Raw genomic sequence first — 16,643 nt, 5'->3', positions numbered from 1 at the left:
AAACAATTTGGACTGGGACCACAGATTGCAGTGACGGTGGAATTAAACCTTCTTCTCCAGCACTATTTTGGGGAGCAGAAAGAGTCTCCAGGAAGCCACTATTTGCCCCAGAAGGGAAACATGCCTATAATCCATAGTATACTTACTGTTCCCTAGGGCTTTTTTAAGAGAAAAAGCCCAGCAGGAACTTATTTGTATACCAGGCCACACCCCCTGAGATCACCATTGTTTCACACAGGGCTTTTTTGTAAAAAAAAAAAAAAAGCTGAGTGGGAACTCATTTGCATATTAGGCCACACACCCTGATGCCAAGCCAACTAGAATTACGTTCCTGTGGGTTCCAGCTCAAAGTCCTGTTGTTCCCAAATGCAGCAAATAGCAATTCCTGGGGCTGTTTCTGATTGGAAGGGGCATTTAACCCTGCCCCCCCACCCTTTCCTTGTGTGCTGGTGTTAATGTTGCCACCTTGAGCACCTGGAAAATTCCTGGGGATTTGGGGGCAGTGGACTCTCAACTGCCACCAGATGCACTTCAGAATAAAATTTTCAGCAGGCACAGGGTCCTCCTTTCACATCCTGTATAGATCTTTGCTCCCTGGCCCATAGACAAGCCAAATCAGAATGATTAAATATTGCAGAATAATGAATTCAAAGCAAGAATCCTGCAAATCTGCACAATCTCTGCAATTTCCAGCAGCCCAGAAATTTTGGTGCAGTTTAAAAAAAAATTAATTACATAACCCATAAAAAGTCTTATAAGGTTTAGGAGAAGATGGATTCCCCTTTTTGAAGCCAACTTTGCTGGTTAAATATTCTCAGGGCTTTTTTTGAGCAGGAACACAGTTCTGACTGGCTTGGCATCAGGGGGTGTGGCCTAATATGCAAATGAGTTCTGGCTTGGCACAAAAAAGCCCTGTGAAACAATGGTGGTGTCGGGTGTGGCCTAATATGCAAATAAGTTCCTGCTGGGCCTTTTCTATTAAAAAAAGCCCTGCATATTCCTAAAATATCACTCACACAAAACGTATCAGATTCTGTTTCTAAACCAGAGAGGCTCTGTTCTGCCCAAAGGATTTGAGAGACAGACAGCTAGCATAACTAGAAAAACTGCCTTTCTCTTTTGAGGGCTAGACAGTTGATCTTGGATGGTTGCGCATATACATCATTCGCTGAGACACAAATGCCTGTCAAAGGCATGAGAACCTGGATAGTAGATAATGGCATAAGAATAAACACAGCTTCAGTGTCATTCAGTGGAGAGTTTCTGATTTGCAGTCATTACAAAGAAATAACTTGCAAGTATGAAGCAGCCAAGAGATCGGATTTTAACAGCCTGAGAATAGCAACCCTCGTAAAGAGAACAGCCAATACAATTTTTTCAGAAATAAGAAATCCTCAGAAACTACAAAAACAAGAGTCATGTGGCACCTTAAAGACCACTGCTTCAGTCCTGGATCCAAAGGATTGCTAGCCATGAAGCAGGCCACAAAGACAATAGCTCTCCCCTGTTGTTTCCCCCCTGCATTTGTATTTGGAGATAGACTGCCATTGAACATGGAGGTTTTATTGAATTAGAAAGGCTACTGGCCATTGACAGAGCAACCTTCCATGAATGAAGGAAAGGAAAGGTTCCCTGTGCAAGCACCAGTCATTTCCAACTCTGGGGTGACATTTTCACAACGTTTTCACGGCAAACTTTTTATGGGGTGGTTTGCCATTGCCTTCCCCAGTCATCTACGCTTTCCCCCCAGCAAGCTGGGTACTCATTTTACCGACCTCGGAAGGATGGAAGGCTGAGTCAACCTCGAGCCAGCTACCTGAAAACCCAGCTTCCACTAGTGATCAAACTCAGGTCGTGAGCAGAGCTTAGGACTGCAGTACTGCAGCTTTAACACTCTGCACCACGGGGCTCATGAATGAAACCAGCCATTAAAATAGTGACCGTCATTACTACCACTTGGGGTATAGTCTATAGCAGAGGTGTCGATCTCATTTGTTATGAGGGCCAGATCTGACACAAATGTGTCATAAAATGTAATGCCAGGAAGCAGAGATATAAACTTTATAAAGGACACAAACATAATTAAAGATTTTTTTTAAACCCTCAAAACAAAACATGCTTAAAATATTAGCACTTGTTGGTTTTAAAGGTACTTTGTATCTCTCTTGTGGGAATCCGGGAACTGGGAAAAGGAAACTCTGGTTCTTTCCTTCCTTCCCCAGGTGACCAGGACAGGGTGGTGCCTCAGCCAATACAAGGAAGAGAGGCTTGGCTCAGTAGCTCTGCTGTGCAATTGAGAGAGCCTGGCAAAGCAAGCTCTCCCTTGCCCCCTTCCTCCTCAAGGGAGAAACCTCAATCAATGGAGAAAATAGAGGTTTTGCTCTGTAGCTCCTGTGCGATTGAGCAAGCCTGGCAAAGCAAGCCGTGATGCAGAAAGAAGCAGATGACAGCCAGTTGCTTGGGAGCCTGATAGTAGCTCTTCAGGGGTCTTATTCAGCCCCTGGGCTGCATGTTTGACACCCCTGGTCTATAGAATTGCCAACTCTTGCTTGGGAAATACCTGGAGACTTGGAGGTACATCCTGGGGAGGGCAGGGTGTTGGCAGGGAAGGGATCTCATAATGGCCATAAAGTCCACCCTCCAAGACAGCCAAGGGTTGCCTTTTCAACACCTATAGTTGGTTGCCTCTCCTCCTGAGTGGTGGATTTCACATACCTCCCCTTCTCATTCTAGAGAAACCCCTTTCTCTTTTTCCTTTGTGCTCATTGGGCTCTGCCCAATTCAGAGGACGTTCTTTGCATTTTTTGAGGTTAAAACCTGATTTGCAGGGATTTTTTTGGCCAGAGTGAGAGCAGCCAGTCAGGCATGAGGGAAATTCTGTAGGCTTGAGGCAGGGGGAGAGAGAAAAGAAACCCACAGACGCCTATTCTGGAGGAATCAGTGGCAGAAGGTGGGGGGCGCGACTGGCTGGGGAAGGGGAGGTTTGGGAGTGGGCTGTGGGGGAATGAGACGCTATAGTGCCTAAAGAGTGATAGTGTTATAAAGGCCAGCAAGCAGCAAGTAAAATGCAGGCCTAAAATCAGGCCTTGAATTCAGCAGGAGCTCACAGAAGCATAGCTCCTGAACCTTTCTGAGGGTTCCCCCTCCTCCTCACCTACCTTGTCCATTGAATAGTAGGTGCAGCTGCATAACAATCCCTGGTTTAGGAGAGCGCTGAGCAGCCAGCCAGCCACCAGGGGCTTTGCCACACCCCCAGCAGCCCTCATTAACCCCTGGAGAAGTCTGCACCACCCTTTCTCCACTTTTTATGTGATTTTGGGCAGCTGGTGGCTTGCTGGCCTTTTGACTGGGGGCGGGGGGGTGGCCAAGGAGAGCCCCAGGTGAGCAAGGCCTGCTTGGGCTGGCTGGATCTCTAGCCAGCCTAAGCTGGCCTCACTCGCCTGGGGCTCTCCTTTCTTGCGTTGGGTTGCTTTTTGGCTGGTGGGGGGACAGCATATACTAATAAGTTATGCTAATGAGCTCCACCACCTATTTTTCTACAAAACGACCCCTGCTTAAAATGAATTCTGGAAATGGTAAAAACCTAGGATTGCCAGCTCTGAGTGGGAAAATACCTGGAGATTTGAGAGGTGGAGTCTGGTGAGGACGAACACTATATGGACTTTGCATTGATTTGTTTTATGAATTTTGAAGTGGTTTTTGGTCCTTGTAATGTCCGAGATTATCAGTTTTGCACTGAGAGACTTCATTGTTGTATTTAGAGCCTTTATATTACTTGGAGTAAAATAAACTTTGTTTTTAATTTGAGTGAGGTTGATATTTCACAGAAACCTTCGGATTCAATTCTTTCAGCCTCCAGGTGGAACCCAGAGATCTCCTGCTTTTACAGCTGCTCTCCAGCTGGCAGAGACCAGCTCCCCTGGAGAAAAGGGTTGCTTTGAAGGGTAGTCTCTGTAACACTGAAGCTCCTCCCCTCCCCAAACCCTGCCCTCTCCTGGATCCATCCCAAAGTCTCCAGGTATTTTCCAACATAGACCTGGCAACCCTACAATTCACACTATACAATGCAATTGTGCTAGGATTAATGAAGAGGGTCTTTTTAAGTAATCTTTTTAATTTATATTGTTCACCTTGAATATCAGATAAAGGCAGAAGATTTTTTCTAGAATTCCCTGTATTGAATGTCAGGAGACAGTGAGGTTCCAACATGCCAAGGGATAGACTTAACCTTTTCCCCCTGCTAGCCATTTCTCTGTTCCCAATCACTCCTTCCACCCAGACAGGTTTTCCATTTGGATGTGCGAAAAATACTATCAAGTCGCCACCAATTCACGGTGACCCCAGCAAGGCAAGGGGTTTTCAAGGCAAGTGAGAAGCAGAGGTGGTTTGCCCTTGCCTTCTTCTACAGAGCCTTCCTTGGTGGTCTCCCATCCAAGTCTTGACTCTGCTTTGCTTTTGAGACCTGACGGGATCAGGCTATACCAAGAGTGGCCAAACTGTGCCTCGGGAGCTACATGTGGCTCTTTCACACATATTGTGTGGTTCTCGAAGCCCCCACCATCCTGTTGTCCAGCTTGGAGAAGGCATTTGTCTCCTTAAATCACTTCTCCTACCCAAGCCAGCTGGCACCTTGGAGAATGCATTTAAAGTTAAAGTTGCTTTCTTTCCACCTCTCATCTATTTTCCTTCCTTCCTTCCAGTTCTCAAACATTTCACATTTATTCTATGTGGCTCTTACATTAAGCAAGTTTGGCCACCCCTAGGTTATATCATGCCACCTTCTCCCCCTTGCAGGACTACAATGATACAAGCACACACATGAAGCTGGTCTATTGAGGTCCATATTGTCTGCTCTCAGTGGTAGTGGCTCTCCAGCCAGTGTGGTGTAGTGGTTAAGAGAGGTGGACTCTAATCTGAAGACCAGATTGAATTAAAGCCTGATGGGTGACCTTGGGTCAGTCACAATTCTCTCCAAACTCTAGCCCCATCTACTTCACAAGGTGGCTGTCATGGGGAGAGGAAGGGAAGCCGATTGTAAGCTGCTCTGAGACCACTTAGGATAGAGAAAGGAAAGGAAAGGTCCCCAGTCGTTTCCGATTCTGGGGTAATGTTGCTTTCACAATGTTTTCACGGCAGACTTTTTACGGGGTGGTTTGCCATTGCCTTCCCCAGTCATCTACGCTTCCCCCCCAGCAAGCTGGGTACTCATTTGACTGACCTCGGAAGGATGGAAGGCTGAGTCAACCTCAAGCCGTCTACCTGAAAACCCAGCTTCTGCAGGGGATCGAACTCGGGTCGTGAGCAAAGCTTAGGACTGCAGTACTGCAACTTTAACACTCTGCGCCACGGGGCTGTATAACAGATAGAGAAAAGTGGGGTATAAAAACCAACTCTTCTTTTTCCAGGGTTTTAGGTAGAGGTCTTCCACACTGCCCACTGCCTAATCCCCCCCCCCTTTTAACTGACAATGCCAGAGATTGAGCCTGGCAGTTTCTGCATGCAAAGCACATAATCTACCTCCAAGCCACATGTCCCCTCCCTATCTGGAACCCCACCTGAGGAAAGGGGTCGCTGCGGCCCGGGAAGGGAAATCCCCCTGCCAGTTTTTGACGGCGTGCCGCTGACAGCGTCGGGCAGGGTCAAGAGCCTGGGGGTGCTATTGGAGCCTTCTCTGACGATGGAGGCTCAGATAGCAGCCACTGCCAAGTCCGCTTTTTTTCACCTCAGGCGGGCGAGGCAGTTGGCCCCCTTCCTGGAGCGCGACGACCTAGCAACAGTGATCCATGCTACGGTCACCTCGAGGTTGGACTACTGTAATGCCCTCTACATGGGGCTACCCTTGTGCCGGACCCGGAAACTGCAGTTAGTGCAGAACGCTGCTGCCCGGCTGCTACTAGGGCTCCCAAGATGGGAGCACATTCGGCCGGGGCTCCGGGATCTGCACTGGCTGCCAGTAATATTCCGAGTCCAGTACAAGGTGTTGGTCATTACCTTTAAAGCCCTATATGGCCTAGGACCTGCCTACCTTAGGGACCGTCTCTCCCCACACGTTCCCCAGAGAGTACTACGTTCCGGTTCACAAAATCTGCTGGTAGTCCCCGGGCCAAAGGAAGCCCGTCTAAAATCCACCAGGGATCGGGCCTTCTCAACAGCGGCACCTCATTGGTGGAACCAGCTGCCGGAGGAGGTGCGGGCCCTGCGGGACCTAGGGCAGTTCCGCAGGGCCTGTAAGACAGCCCTCTTCCGGAAGGCCTATAACACCTAACTGATAATGAGAACATCCCTGGATGGAACAAAATGCTTTTATAGACCGCTGGTTTTATTTTATCTTGTTTTATTGATTATGGTTTTAATTGTATTTGTAAACATTTTAAATTGAATTGTATGAACCATTATGTTGTAAGCCGCCCTGAGACACTTCGGTGAGAAGGGTGGGATATAAGTCCATTAAATAAATAAATAAATAAATAAAAGTAATAGGGGCAGAGAAGGTGTTATGTCATCTCACCAATGTTCACCTACTCTAAATCTCCCTTCTCCCCCCCCCCAATTTTTTTTTTTTAAATTAACCTTGGCATTAAGGCTGCCAGTCTCCAGGTGGGCATCTCCAGAATTTCAGCTAGGGTTGCCAATCCCCAGGTGGGGACAGGGGATCCCCTGGTTTGGAGGTCCTCCCCCCGCTTCAGGTTCATCAGAAAGCCGGGGGAGGGGGGGAATGTCTGCTGGGCACTCCCATTTTTCCCTATGGAGACCGATTCCCATAGGGTATAATGGAGAATTGATCCACAGGTTCCTGCAGGGGGCGTGTTTTTTTGAGGCAGAGGCACTAAATTTGCAGCACAGCATCCAATGCCTCACCTCAGAACACCCTCCAAGTTTCAAAAAGATTGAACCCGGGGTCCAATTCTATGAGCCCCAAAAGTTGTCCCTATCCTTTGTTATTTCCAATGGAGGGAAGGCATTTAAAAGGTGTGCAGTCGCTTTAAATGTGATGGCCAGAACTCCCTTTGGAGTTCAGTTATGCTTGTCACAACCATGCTCCTGGCTCCACCCCAAAGTCTCCTGGCTCCACCTCCAAAGTCCCCAGATATTTCTTGAACTGGATCTGGGAACTCTAATTTCAGGTCATCTCCAAACTATATAGGTGAGTTCCCCTGGGGAAAAGGCTGCTTTGGAAGGGGCTCTGTGCCACTCTGCCCCTCCAAGGCCCCTCAGTGCCCCAGACTCCACCCCCTCCATACTGCCCCTCCAAATCTCCAGGAATTTAATCCGAGAATGGCAATCCTGCTTGGCATTGAGTCCATCTGACAGATGCGGTCTGCAACGTGCCCTTTTTACCGTTCAAACTACTGTGTATGCCTCCAAGTTACCCTGGGCACAGCAGCCTGTGAGACTGTGGCAGCCTCCACTGCCCTCTCTTGAATTCCATTTCCTTTGGACCCGTTTCAAAGCAGTCCCACCTTGTGGCTGTGCCCAGGCCAACCCTCCTCCCCTTCCCTGTTCTTTGGCCGCATGGCCTCCTGATTGTCGCACCAAGAGGCAGCGCAAGCCACACCACATCCTGCGAAGGGTCACCTTTTGTTCCTGATTAGCCCTCCGCTTGGGCTCCAGCCAGCCCCGCCTGCTGCCTCCAGCCCTCTGGCGATAGCCTTGTTTTGTTTTAAGAGCTGGAAAAGCTACAGAAGGAAGAAAAAAAACCCCTGAAAATGATCAAGGAGCTGGAACACCTTCCTTACAAGGAAAGCTTAATGTGTTTTCTGTTTTTCGGGGGGGGGGGGGGTTAGGGGGAGGGGAATAAGATGGAGATGAGTTGAAAGTAGGGTTGCCAGATCCAGTTCAAGAAATATCTGGGGACTTTGCAGGTGGAGCCAGGAGACTTATAATTCAAGAAGCATTTTAAGGTAGATGCTGAGCTGATATGATTTAGTCCACCTTCCAGTGATGTCAGGGGTGTGTGACTAGGGTTGCCAAGTCCAATTCAAGAAATGTCTGTGGACTTCGGGGGTGGAGCCAGGAGACTTTCGGGTAGAGCCAGGAGACTTTGGGGGTGGAGTCAGTAGCAAGATTGTGACAAGCATAATTGAACTCCAAAGGGAGTTCTGGCCATCGCATTTCAAGGGACCGCACACCTTTTAAATGTCTTCCCAGTTTGGTGTAGTGGTTAAGTGCGTAGACTCTTATCTGGGAGAACTGGGTTTGATTCCCCACTCCTCCACTTGCACCTGCTGGAATGGCCTTGGGTTAGCCATAGCTCTCACAGAGCTGTCCTTGAAAAGGCAGCTTCTGGGAGAGCTCTCTCCGTCCCACCCACCTCACAGGGTGTTTGATGTGGGGGGAGAAGTCATGGGAGATTGTAAGCCGCTCTGAGTCTCTGATTCAGAGAGAAAGGCAGGGTATAAATCTGCAATTCTTCTTCTTCCCTCCATTGGAAATGGTCAATTTGCAGGAGTCACTGGGACTAGATAGGGTTGCCAACGATCAGAGGGTGGCTGGAGACCTCCTGGTATTATAATTGTGGAAGGTGGACTCTATGGCTTTGAAGTCCCTCCCCTCCCTAAACCCCACCCTCCTCAGGCTCCACCCCCAAATCTCCAGGTAGTTCCCAACTTGGAGCTGGCAGCCCTAAACTAGGCTCTTGGGGTCACCAGCTGCCAGGTGGCGCCAAGTGGAGAACCCCTGGAACTACAAATGCTCTCCAGGCAGGCAACAGATCAGTTCCCCTGGAGGAAATAGCAGCTTTGGGGGACAGATTCTATGGAATCATATCCCCTGCTGAGTTCCCTCCCCTCCCCAAATGTCACCTTCCTCAGGCACCGCCCACAAATCTCCAGGAATTTCCCAAGCCAGAGGTGACAACCCCAACTGAGGCAAAGTGGAGCAGTGGCTTCAGGCAGCAGATTTAGGGGAGACCCCAGCGTTGGGGGACCTCTGTGGGTTTGGTCCCAGCCTGGACTCTTTAATCAGGTTGTGCACCGTTGCTGCATGAATTACTCTGCCAACACTTGGTTCTGAAATGAGAGAACGTTTTGGTCTGACCATCTAGACTTGCTTCAGTTACTGGGGGTGGGTGGGTGTATTTTATTGGGCAAGCTGAATAAGGAAGGCTCCACAGAGGAGGCAGATGGCTGGTGGAGGTGGAAGGGGGGAGAAGGAAGGGAATAAGCACTGTGCAATAGGGTTGCCAGCAGTGTTCCCTCTAAGCTGAGTTAGCATGAGCTAGCTCACAGATATTCAGCCTCCAGCTCACACATCTTTTTCTTAGCTCAGGAAAAATAGCCCCAGGGAGCACAATAATGTGTGCAGCAGCTCACAACTTTACTGCTGGTAGCTCACAACTTTAATACCAGTAGCTCACAACTTTAATGCCAGTAGCTCACAAAGTAGAATTTTTGCTCACAAGACTCTGCAGCTTCAAGGGAACACTGATTGCCAGTCTCCAGACAGTGGCTGGAGATCTCCTGTAACTTACCACTGATCTCCAGGCGATAGAAATCTGTTCCCCTGGAGAAAATGACCACTTTGGAAGGTGGACTCTATGGCACTGTACCCCACTGAAGTCTTCCCTTCCATAACCCTGCTGTCCTTAGGCTTCACCTCCAAAATCTCCAGGTTTTCCCAGCCTGGAGATGGTGACCTTAGTCAACAGATCCACCCACCAAAGTCTCCAGGTATTTTCCAACTGAGACCTGGCAACCAGTGTTCCCTCTAAGCTGAGTTAGTCTGAGCTAACTCACAGATATTTTGCCTCTGGCTCACACATTTTTCTCTTAGCTCAGGAAAAATAGCCCCAGAGCAAACTAATTTACGCAGCAGCTCACAACTTGAATGCTAGTAGCTCACAAAACAGGATTTTTGCTCACAAAACTCCATGGTTTAGAGGGCACATTGCTGGCAACCTTATCTGGCTGTGAGGATTGAATCCCAGTACTGCTGAGCCCTAGCTTGAAACGCTAACTACACCTCCATGCTGGCATATCGCAACTAAACCTGTTACAAACAATTTATTCCTCAGCTCCCACATCAAGAATCGCTGCCTTCCCATTACTATGCGTTGCCAGAGGCTCTCCTCTGCCCACTGTTTATTTACTGTGCCATTTCCTGATCTGCAGCAGCCTCTGAAACAGGGTGTGTTTATCATAACAGTTTGCTTGGTTGTTTTTTTCCTTCCAAAAAAGAACATTCAAAAGATTGTTTCATGGCACAGTTAAGTGGGTTGTACTTATATAATAAGCTGCAGCTCAAACATTTCTGACAATGTTTGTCATTTGAAAAGGCAAATGGGGGGGGGCATTTTGTGGTCACAGGCATACATTTGCACCTACACCAGAATCCTAAGGCAACTGTCCCCCCCCCTTCACACCCATCAAGAAAATTTAATTTCTAGAGACCTGAATCCAGAAAAAGGCAATTTCAGCCAGTCTAACAAAACTTCTCCATTTTAACCTTCCGGGACATTCAGTTGCTGACCTAACAGTATCGGTTCTCTTACAAAGGAATTTCAAAGGGAGATTAGAAAGAGAGAGTGTTGAAGCTACTGATAATGAACATAAGAACATAAGAGAAGCCATGTTGGATCAGGCCAATGGCCCATCCAGTCCAACACACTGTGTCACATATATATATATATATATATATATATATATATATATATATATATATATATATATATATATATATATATATATATATATATATATATATATATACACACACACATATATATACACATATATATACACACTGTGGCTAATAGCCAGTAATGGACCTCTGCTCCATATTTTTATCTAACCCCCTCTTGAAGCTGGCTATGCTTGTAGCTGCCACCACCTCCTGTGGCAGTGAATTCCACATGTTAATCACCCTTTGGGTGAAGAAGTACTTCCTTTTATCCGTTTTAACCTGACTGCTCAGCAATTTCATCGAATGCCCACGAGTTCTTGTATTGTGAGAAAGGGAGAAAAGTACTTCTTTCTCTACTTTCTTCGTCCCATGCATAATCTTGTAAACCTCTGTCATGTCACCCCGCAGTCGACGTTTCTCCAAGCTAAAGAGCCCCAAGTGTTTTAACCTTTCTTCATAGGGACAGTGTTCCAACCCTTTAATCATTCTAGTTGCCCTTTTTTGCACTTTTTCCAATGCTATAATATCCTTTTTTGAGGTGCGGTGACCAGAATTGTACACAGTATTCCAAATGAGACCGCACCATCGATTTATACAGGGGCATTATGATACTGGCTGATTTGTTTTCAATTCCCTTCCTAATAATTCCCAGCATGGCGTTGGCCTTTTTTATTGCAATCGCACACTGTCTTGACATTTTCAGTGAGTTATCTACCACGACCCCAAGATCTCTCTCTTGGTCAGTCTCTGCCAGTTCACACCCCATCAACTTGTATTTGTAGCTGGGATTTTTGGCCCCAATGTGCATTACTTTGCACTTGGCCACACTGAACCTCATCTGCCACGTTGACGCCCACTCACCCAGCCTCAACAAATCCCTTTGGAGTGCCTCACAATCCTCTCTGGTTCTCACCACCCTGAACAATTTAGTGTCATCTGCAAACCTGGCCACTTCACTGCTTACTCCCAACTCCAAATCATTTATGAACAAGTTAAAGAGCATGGGACCCAGCACTGAGCCCTTCGGCACCCCACTGCTTACCGTCCTCCACTGCGAAGACTGCCCATTTATACTCACTGAATCAAGATATAGGTTTCTTGTCTCATTACCAATGCTGATTTCTCCTTGCCTGCTATCCTTCTGTATATCACAACTAATCCAATCAAGCCTGCTATTGTCATTCACCTGCTATTGGCATTCAGCATCTGAAATAATTTCACTATCCAAGATATAAGGACAGATGGACTCACATTCTAGCTGTATCTGAAGAAGTGGGCACTGACTCATGAAAGCTCATACCCTGCCACCAACTGCCCTTGCTCTTTTCTAAATCATCCCAACAATGATGTACCTCAAACAGGAAGCAGAAACGAGAGACGGCATGTATATATAAGAACATAAGAGAAGCCATGTTGGATCAGGCCAATGGCCCATCCAGTCCAACACTGTGTCACACAGTGGCAAAAAAAATTATATATACACACACACTGTGGCTAATAGCCACTGATGGACCTCTGCTCCATATTTTTATCTAAACCCCTCTTGAAGGTGGCTATGCTTGTGGCCACCACCACCTCCTGTGGCAGTGAATTCCACATGCCAATCACCCTTTGGGTGAAAAAGTACTTCACCCAATATATGGTTGCATCCACTTCCACTACCATTTAGAGCCATGACTAACCAGCAATCAGTATGAAAAAGTATGACAGTTGTAAAGCAATTTTAGAGCAATTGTGAGCATCAGACAGAGGAAGGTCTCGACTCAATCTTTTAGAACCGTTTTGACAGTTCTCCTCCTTCATGCTCTCACCAATGGATGCCTCTTGACCATCAAGTAGGTGGCCATGTTGGTCTGAAGCAACAGAACAAAGTTGGTGTCCAATAGCACCTTTAAGACCAACAAAACTTTGTTGCTTTTGACAATCAAGTCTTACTTCAGTTCAGAGGACTCAGATACAGCTCAGCAGTTCACCGTCAAAAGCCAGAGAGTTCTGATCTCCTTTCAGATGCTGTGAGAAAATAGCAAGAGGAGGAGGAGGAGGAGGAGGAGAAGGAGAAGAATTGTGTTTATACCCCACCCTTCTCTCGGAGTCTCAGGGTGCTTTCACACACACTAAACAGCACTTTCAATGCACTCAGCAACTGTGTGGAATGACAAAATCTACTTGCAAACAGTTGCTGAAGTGGATGGAAACTGCATTACTTAGCAGGTGTGCAAGTGCCCTCAGAGTGGCTTACAATTTTGCTCTCCCCACAACAGACACCCTGTGAGGTTGGTGGGGCTGAGAGAGCTCGGAGAGAATTGCTCTTGAAAGGACAACCCAGCAAGAACAGTGGTTGACCCAAGGTCACCCAACTGGCTGCATGTGGAGGAGCGGGGAATCGAACCCAGTTCTCCACTTTAGAGTCCACTGCACTTAACCACTACACCAAACTGGCTTTCAGGGGACGGGGAATTCTCACATGTACCAAATGTCCCCATTTACTGGGCCCTGTTCCTGTTTTGGAATACTTGTTCTTCTTAAAGACTAGAATATGGGGGGGCCCACGTTCAAATCCTCAAGTTGTGCCATGGAAGCCTGCTGGGTGACTCTTGGCAGTCACAAACTCTCAGCCTCACCTACCTCACAGGATTGTTTTGAGGAAAAAATTGAGGAGAGGAGTGTTGTAAGCTGCTTTGGGTATAAATGAAGTCAATACATAAAGAATTGTTCTTAATTTGTCCCTGTTTTCACTTTCAGGGAAATGTTGGGGATGGCTTCTTAAAATGTTAGCAGCCTTCATCCACTAGAAAGTTTCAGGTTGCAGACCTGTGTTTCTGCCCTAGCTCTTTATTGTCTTCATTTCCTGCCCTTCTTCCAAGGAACTCAGGGTGGTGTACAAGGCTCTTCCTTCTTCTTTTATTCCTCACAACAACCCTGTGAGGTAGGTGAGGCTGAGAGAATGACTGGGCCAAAGATTCAGCATCTGAGAGATTCTGCATGCCTGCAAATGCTCACAGATGAATGCAACCCCACCCTCAGGGCTGGCCTTGCCACTGGGCAAACTAGGCAATTGCCTAGGGCGCCAGCCTTGTGAGGGCACCTCCCGCATGTGACTTGGTGACATTATCAGTGCAGGAGGGCCTCCAGAAGTCAGCCTTGCCAAGGATGCCAGATAGTCTAGGGCTAGCTCTGCCCACACTTTTCTGCTTCACTTCCACCTGCCCTAGCAATAACCTACCAATAACCCACCTATCATGACCAAACAAAACAATAATGATAGGGCCAGTTGAAGACAGTGTGCAAAGAGGAAGACCCAACATGAGATGGATGGACTCAGTCAAGGAAGCCACGACCCTCAGTTTGCAAGACCTGAACAAGGCTGTGTTTAAGGATAGGATGTTGTGGAGGTCATTCATTCATAGGGTAGTCAGGGCTTTTTTTGTAGCAGGAGCTCCTTTGCATATTAGGCCACCCCCACCCCCCGATGTAGCTAATGCTACAAGAGCTTACGGGGCTCTTAGTACTGTAAGCTCCAGGAGGACTGGCTACATCAGGGATGTGTGGTCTAATATGCAAAAGAGTTCCTGCTACAAAAAAAGCCCTGAGGGTAGTCATAAGTCAAAAGTGACTTGAAGGGCCCTGACCTAGATAGCTCAGGCAAGCCCAATCTTGTCAGATCTTGGAAGCTAAACTGGCCAACACTGGCAAGTATTTGGATGGGAGACCTCCTTGGAATGCCTGAGCTGGAGATAGGGGCAGGCTTTATTCAGCCACCTCTCTGAACATCTTGCAGTCCCCCACTAGGGATCAATCACCAGTGGTTAACAGGACTTCAAGGTGCAGACACACACAAATACAAAAAAAAAAGAATCACAAAAATGACTTGATGATTAACATACACTAAAATTTGCTGAAAGTGTTGGAGCTGGGGAGGGCCCATGGCTCCGTGATGGAGCTGCCGCTTTGCCTGCAGAAGGTTCCAGTCCAGGTTTAGCCCTTGGCATTTCCGGTTAAAAGGAGCAGGTTGTAGGTGATGTGAAAGACCTCAGGCTGAGACCCTAGAGTGAGACTGCTCGTCAGTGCAGACAGTATCAGCCTTCCTGGACCAAGGGTCTGCCTCAGTTTAAGGCAGTTTCCTGTGGACGCATTAATCAAGGAGAGGCTGTGGCTCAGGTACAATATATGCTTTGTATGCAGAAGGTCCCAGGTTCAATCCCTGGCATCTCTAATCTGAAGTAGGTAATGCAAAAGATCTCCTCCTGAGACCCTGGAGAGCTGCCGCTGGTCAGAGTAGAGTAGACAATACTAACATAAGATCAAGATGAGCATTGACTCACAAAAGCTCCTACCCTACCATAAATTTTGTTAGTCTTTAAGGTGCTAAAAAGGTAAAGGTAGTCCTCTGTGCAAGCACCAGTCATTTCTGACTCTGGGGTGATGTCGCATCACAACGTTTCCACGGCAGACTTTTTATGGGGTGGTTTGCCATTGCCTTCCCCAGTCATCTACACTTGACCCCCAGCAAGCTGGGTACTCATTTTACCCACCTCGGAAGGCTGAGTCAACCTCAAGCCAGCTACCTGAACCCAGCTTCCACAGGGATCGAACTCAGGTTGTGAGCAGAGAGTTTGGACTTCAGTACTGCAGCTTACGACTCTGTGCCACGGGGCTCTACACTTTAAGGTGCTACTGGACTCTTAACTCTTCTCTACTAATACTGACCTTGACAGAGCAACAGACTGACGCAGCACAAGGCAGCTTCTTGTACTATTAAGGAGAAGACCTGTGCTTCTGTGGCAGAACTCCTGATTTGCACAGAAGGTCCCAGGTTCAAACCCCAGCTTCTCCGGTGAAAAGGATCCGCTAAGAGATGACCTGACTTTGGAAGCTAAGCAGGGTCAGCCCTGGTTAGTATTTGGATAGGAGACCTCCCAGGAAGTCCAGGGTCGTGACGCAGAGGCAGGCAGTGGCAAACCACTTCTGAATGTCTTTTGCCTCGAAAACCCCTATGGGATTCCCGCAAATTGGCTGCAAACTGATGGCACGTTCCACCCAGGGATGATGTGAAAGACTTCTGCCAGAGACCCTGGAGAGCGGCTGCCAATCAAATTAGCCACCACTGACCTTGACTGTCTGACAGACCGACTGTCTGACCGGCCACAAGGCAGTTTCACCAGTTGCAGCTACCGCAGCACAGATTTCCTGCGATCTCTGAGTTGGAAGCTGGCACATGTCTGGTGGCAACTGCAGAGTTACTGTACGATAAGCAAGGAAATAATCCCTGGCATAAGAACCGGGGTGCTTAGAAACACATTTGTCCCTGTCCTTCTCTTCGTCAGCGCAATGTTGGAGGCTCTGAATCCTACCCACACTCCTGGCTGGAACTACTCTACACAACACACACAGGCTCACACCCCCTCGCCGGCCCATGCCACAAAAAGCCGGAGTCTCAAAAGATTCCTTGTATGACGCAGTCAGTAATTCCATGCTTGCCTGTGCAGAGAGAAAGAAGAAAAGAGAGAGGGGGGGGGGGAAGAAGAAAAAAGGAGGGTTAGTTAACACACCTTGGTCAGCTGCATACTTCTGGTGCCTCTGTGGCTGGTGTTCCCCTGGGGTGCCGGGCAGCAGTCGGTCCCCCAACAGTCTGCCGTTCCCGCCCAGCCCATACGATCCCCGCGTTTTTTAGCTTCCTCTCTCTTTCTCCAGCAACTTCTTGTGGGTTTTTTTTTTTTCCCTTTCCCCCTTCTCTGGATCTTTGGAACAGCTTTGCTACACAAACTCCTCCTCTCAGTCCCACTCTCTTCCCCCCAGCATCACACACACACACACACACACACACACACACACACACACACAGTCTTAATAATATTTAGCTCAGTGCCAGAGCAAACTCGGTCTTGCCAGATGAAGCTGTAGGAGCTTAGAGTGCCGAGCTTGTAAACAGGTGGCCGAAGAGCCCCCGAGATGTAGGTAGATTAGCGCAGGGATGCGTGTGTGGAGGAAAAGGTTGTAAATTTTTTTTGAGGGGGGTGACTAAC

The 16,643-nt window shown here is 47.8% G+C and overlaps 1 protein-coding gene across 1 annotated transcript in view; it reads right to left on the bottom strand.

Moving 5' to 3' along the window:
- TNS2 (tensin 2) overlaps positions 1–16,317 on the bottom strand; it is a 175,557-nt gene extending 159,240 nt beyond the window's left edge. Inside the window, exon 1 of the mRNA XM_060252420.1 lies at positions 16,170–16,317. Within this exon, the coding sequence (XP_060108403.1) occupies positions 16,170–16,271 (102 nt within the window). The 5' untranslated portion in view covers positions 16,272–16,317. The remainder of the gene's footprint in view (positions 1–16,169) is intronic.
- Positions 16,318–16,643: the final 326 nt, after the last annotated feature.

This window comes from Heteronotia binoei, chromosome 13, assembly GCF_032191835.1.
Source record: "Heteronotia binoei isolate CCM8104 ecotype False Entrance Well chromosome 13, APGP_CSIRO_Hbin_v1, whole genome shotgun sequence".
Taxonomy (NCBI): domain Eukaryota; kingdom Metazoa; phylum Chordata; class Lepidosauria; order Squamata; family Gekkonidae; genus Heteronotia; species Heteronotia binoei.
Note: the sequence above shows the minus strand (reverse complement) of the source record. Positions and strands in the feature narration are given on the sequence as shown.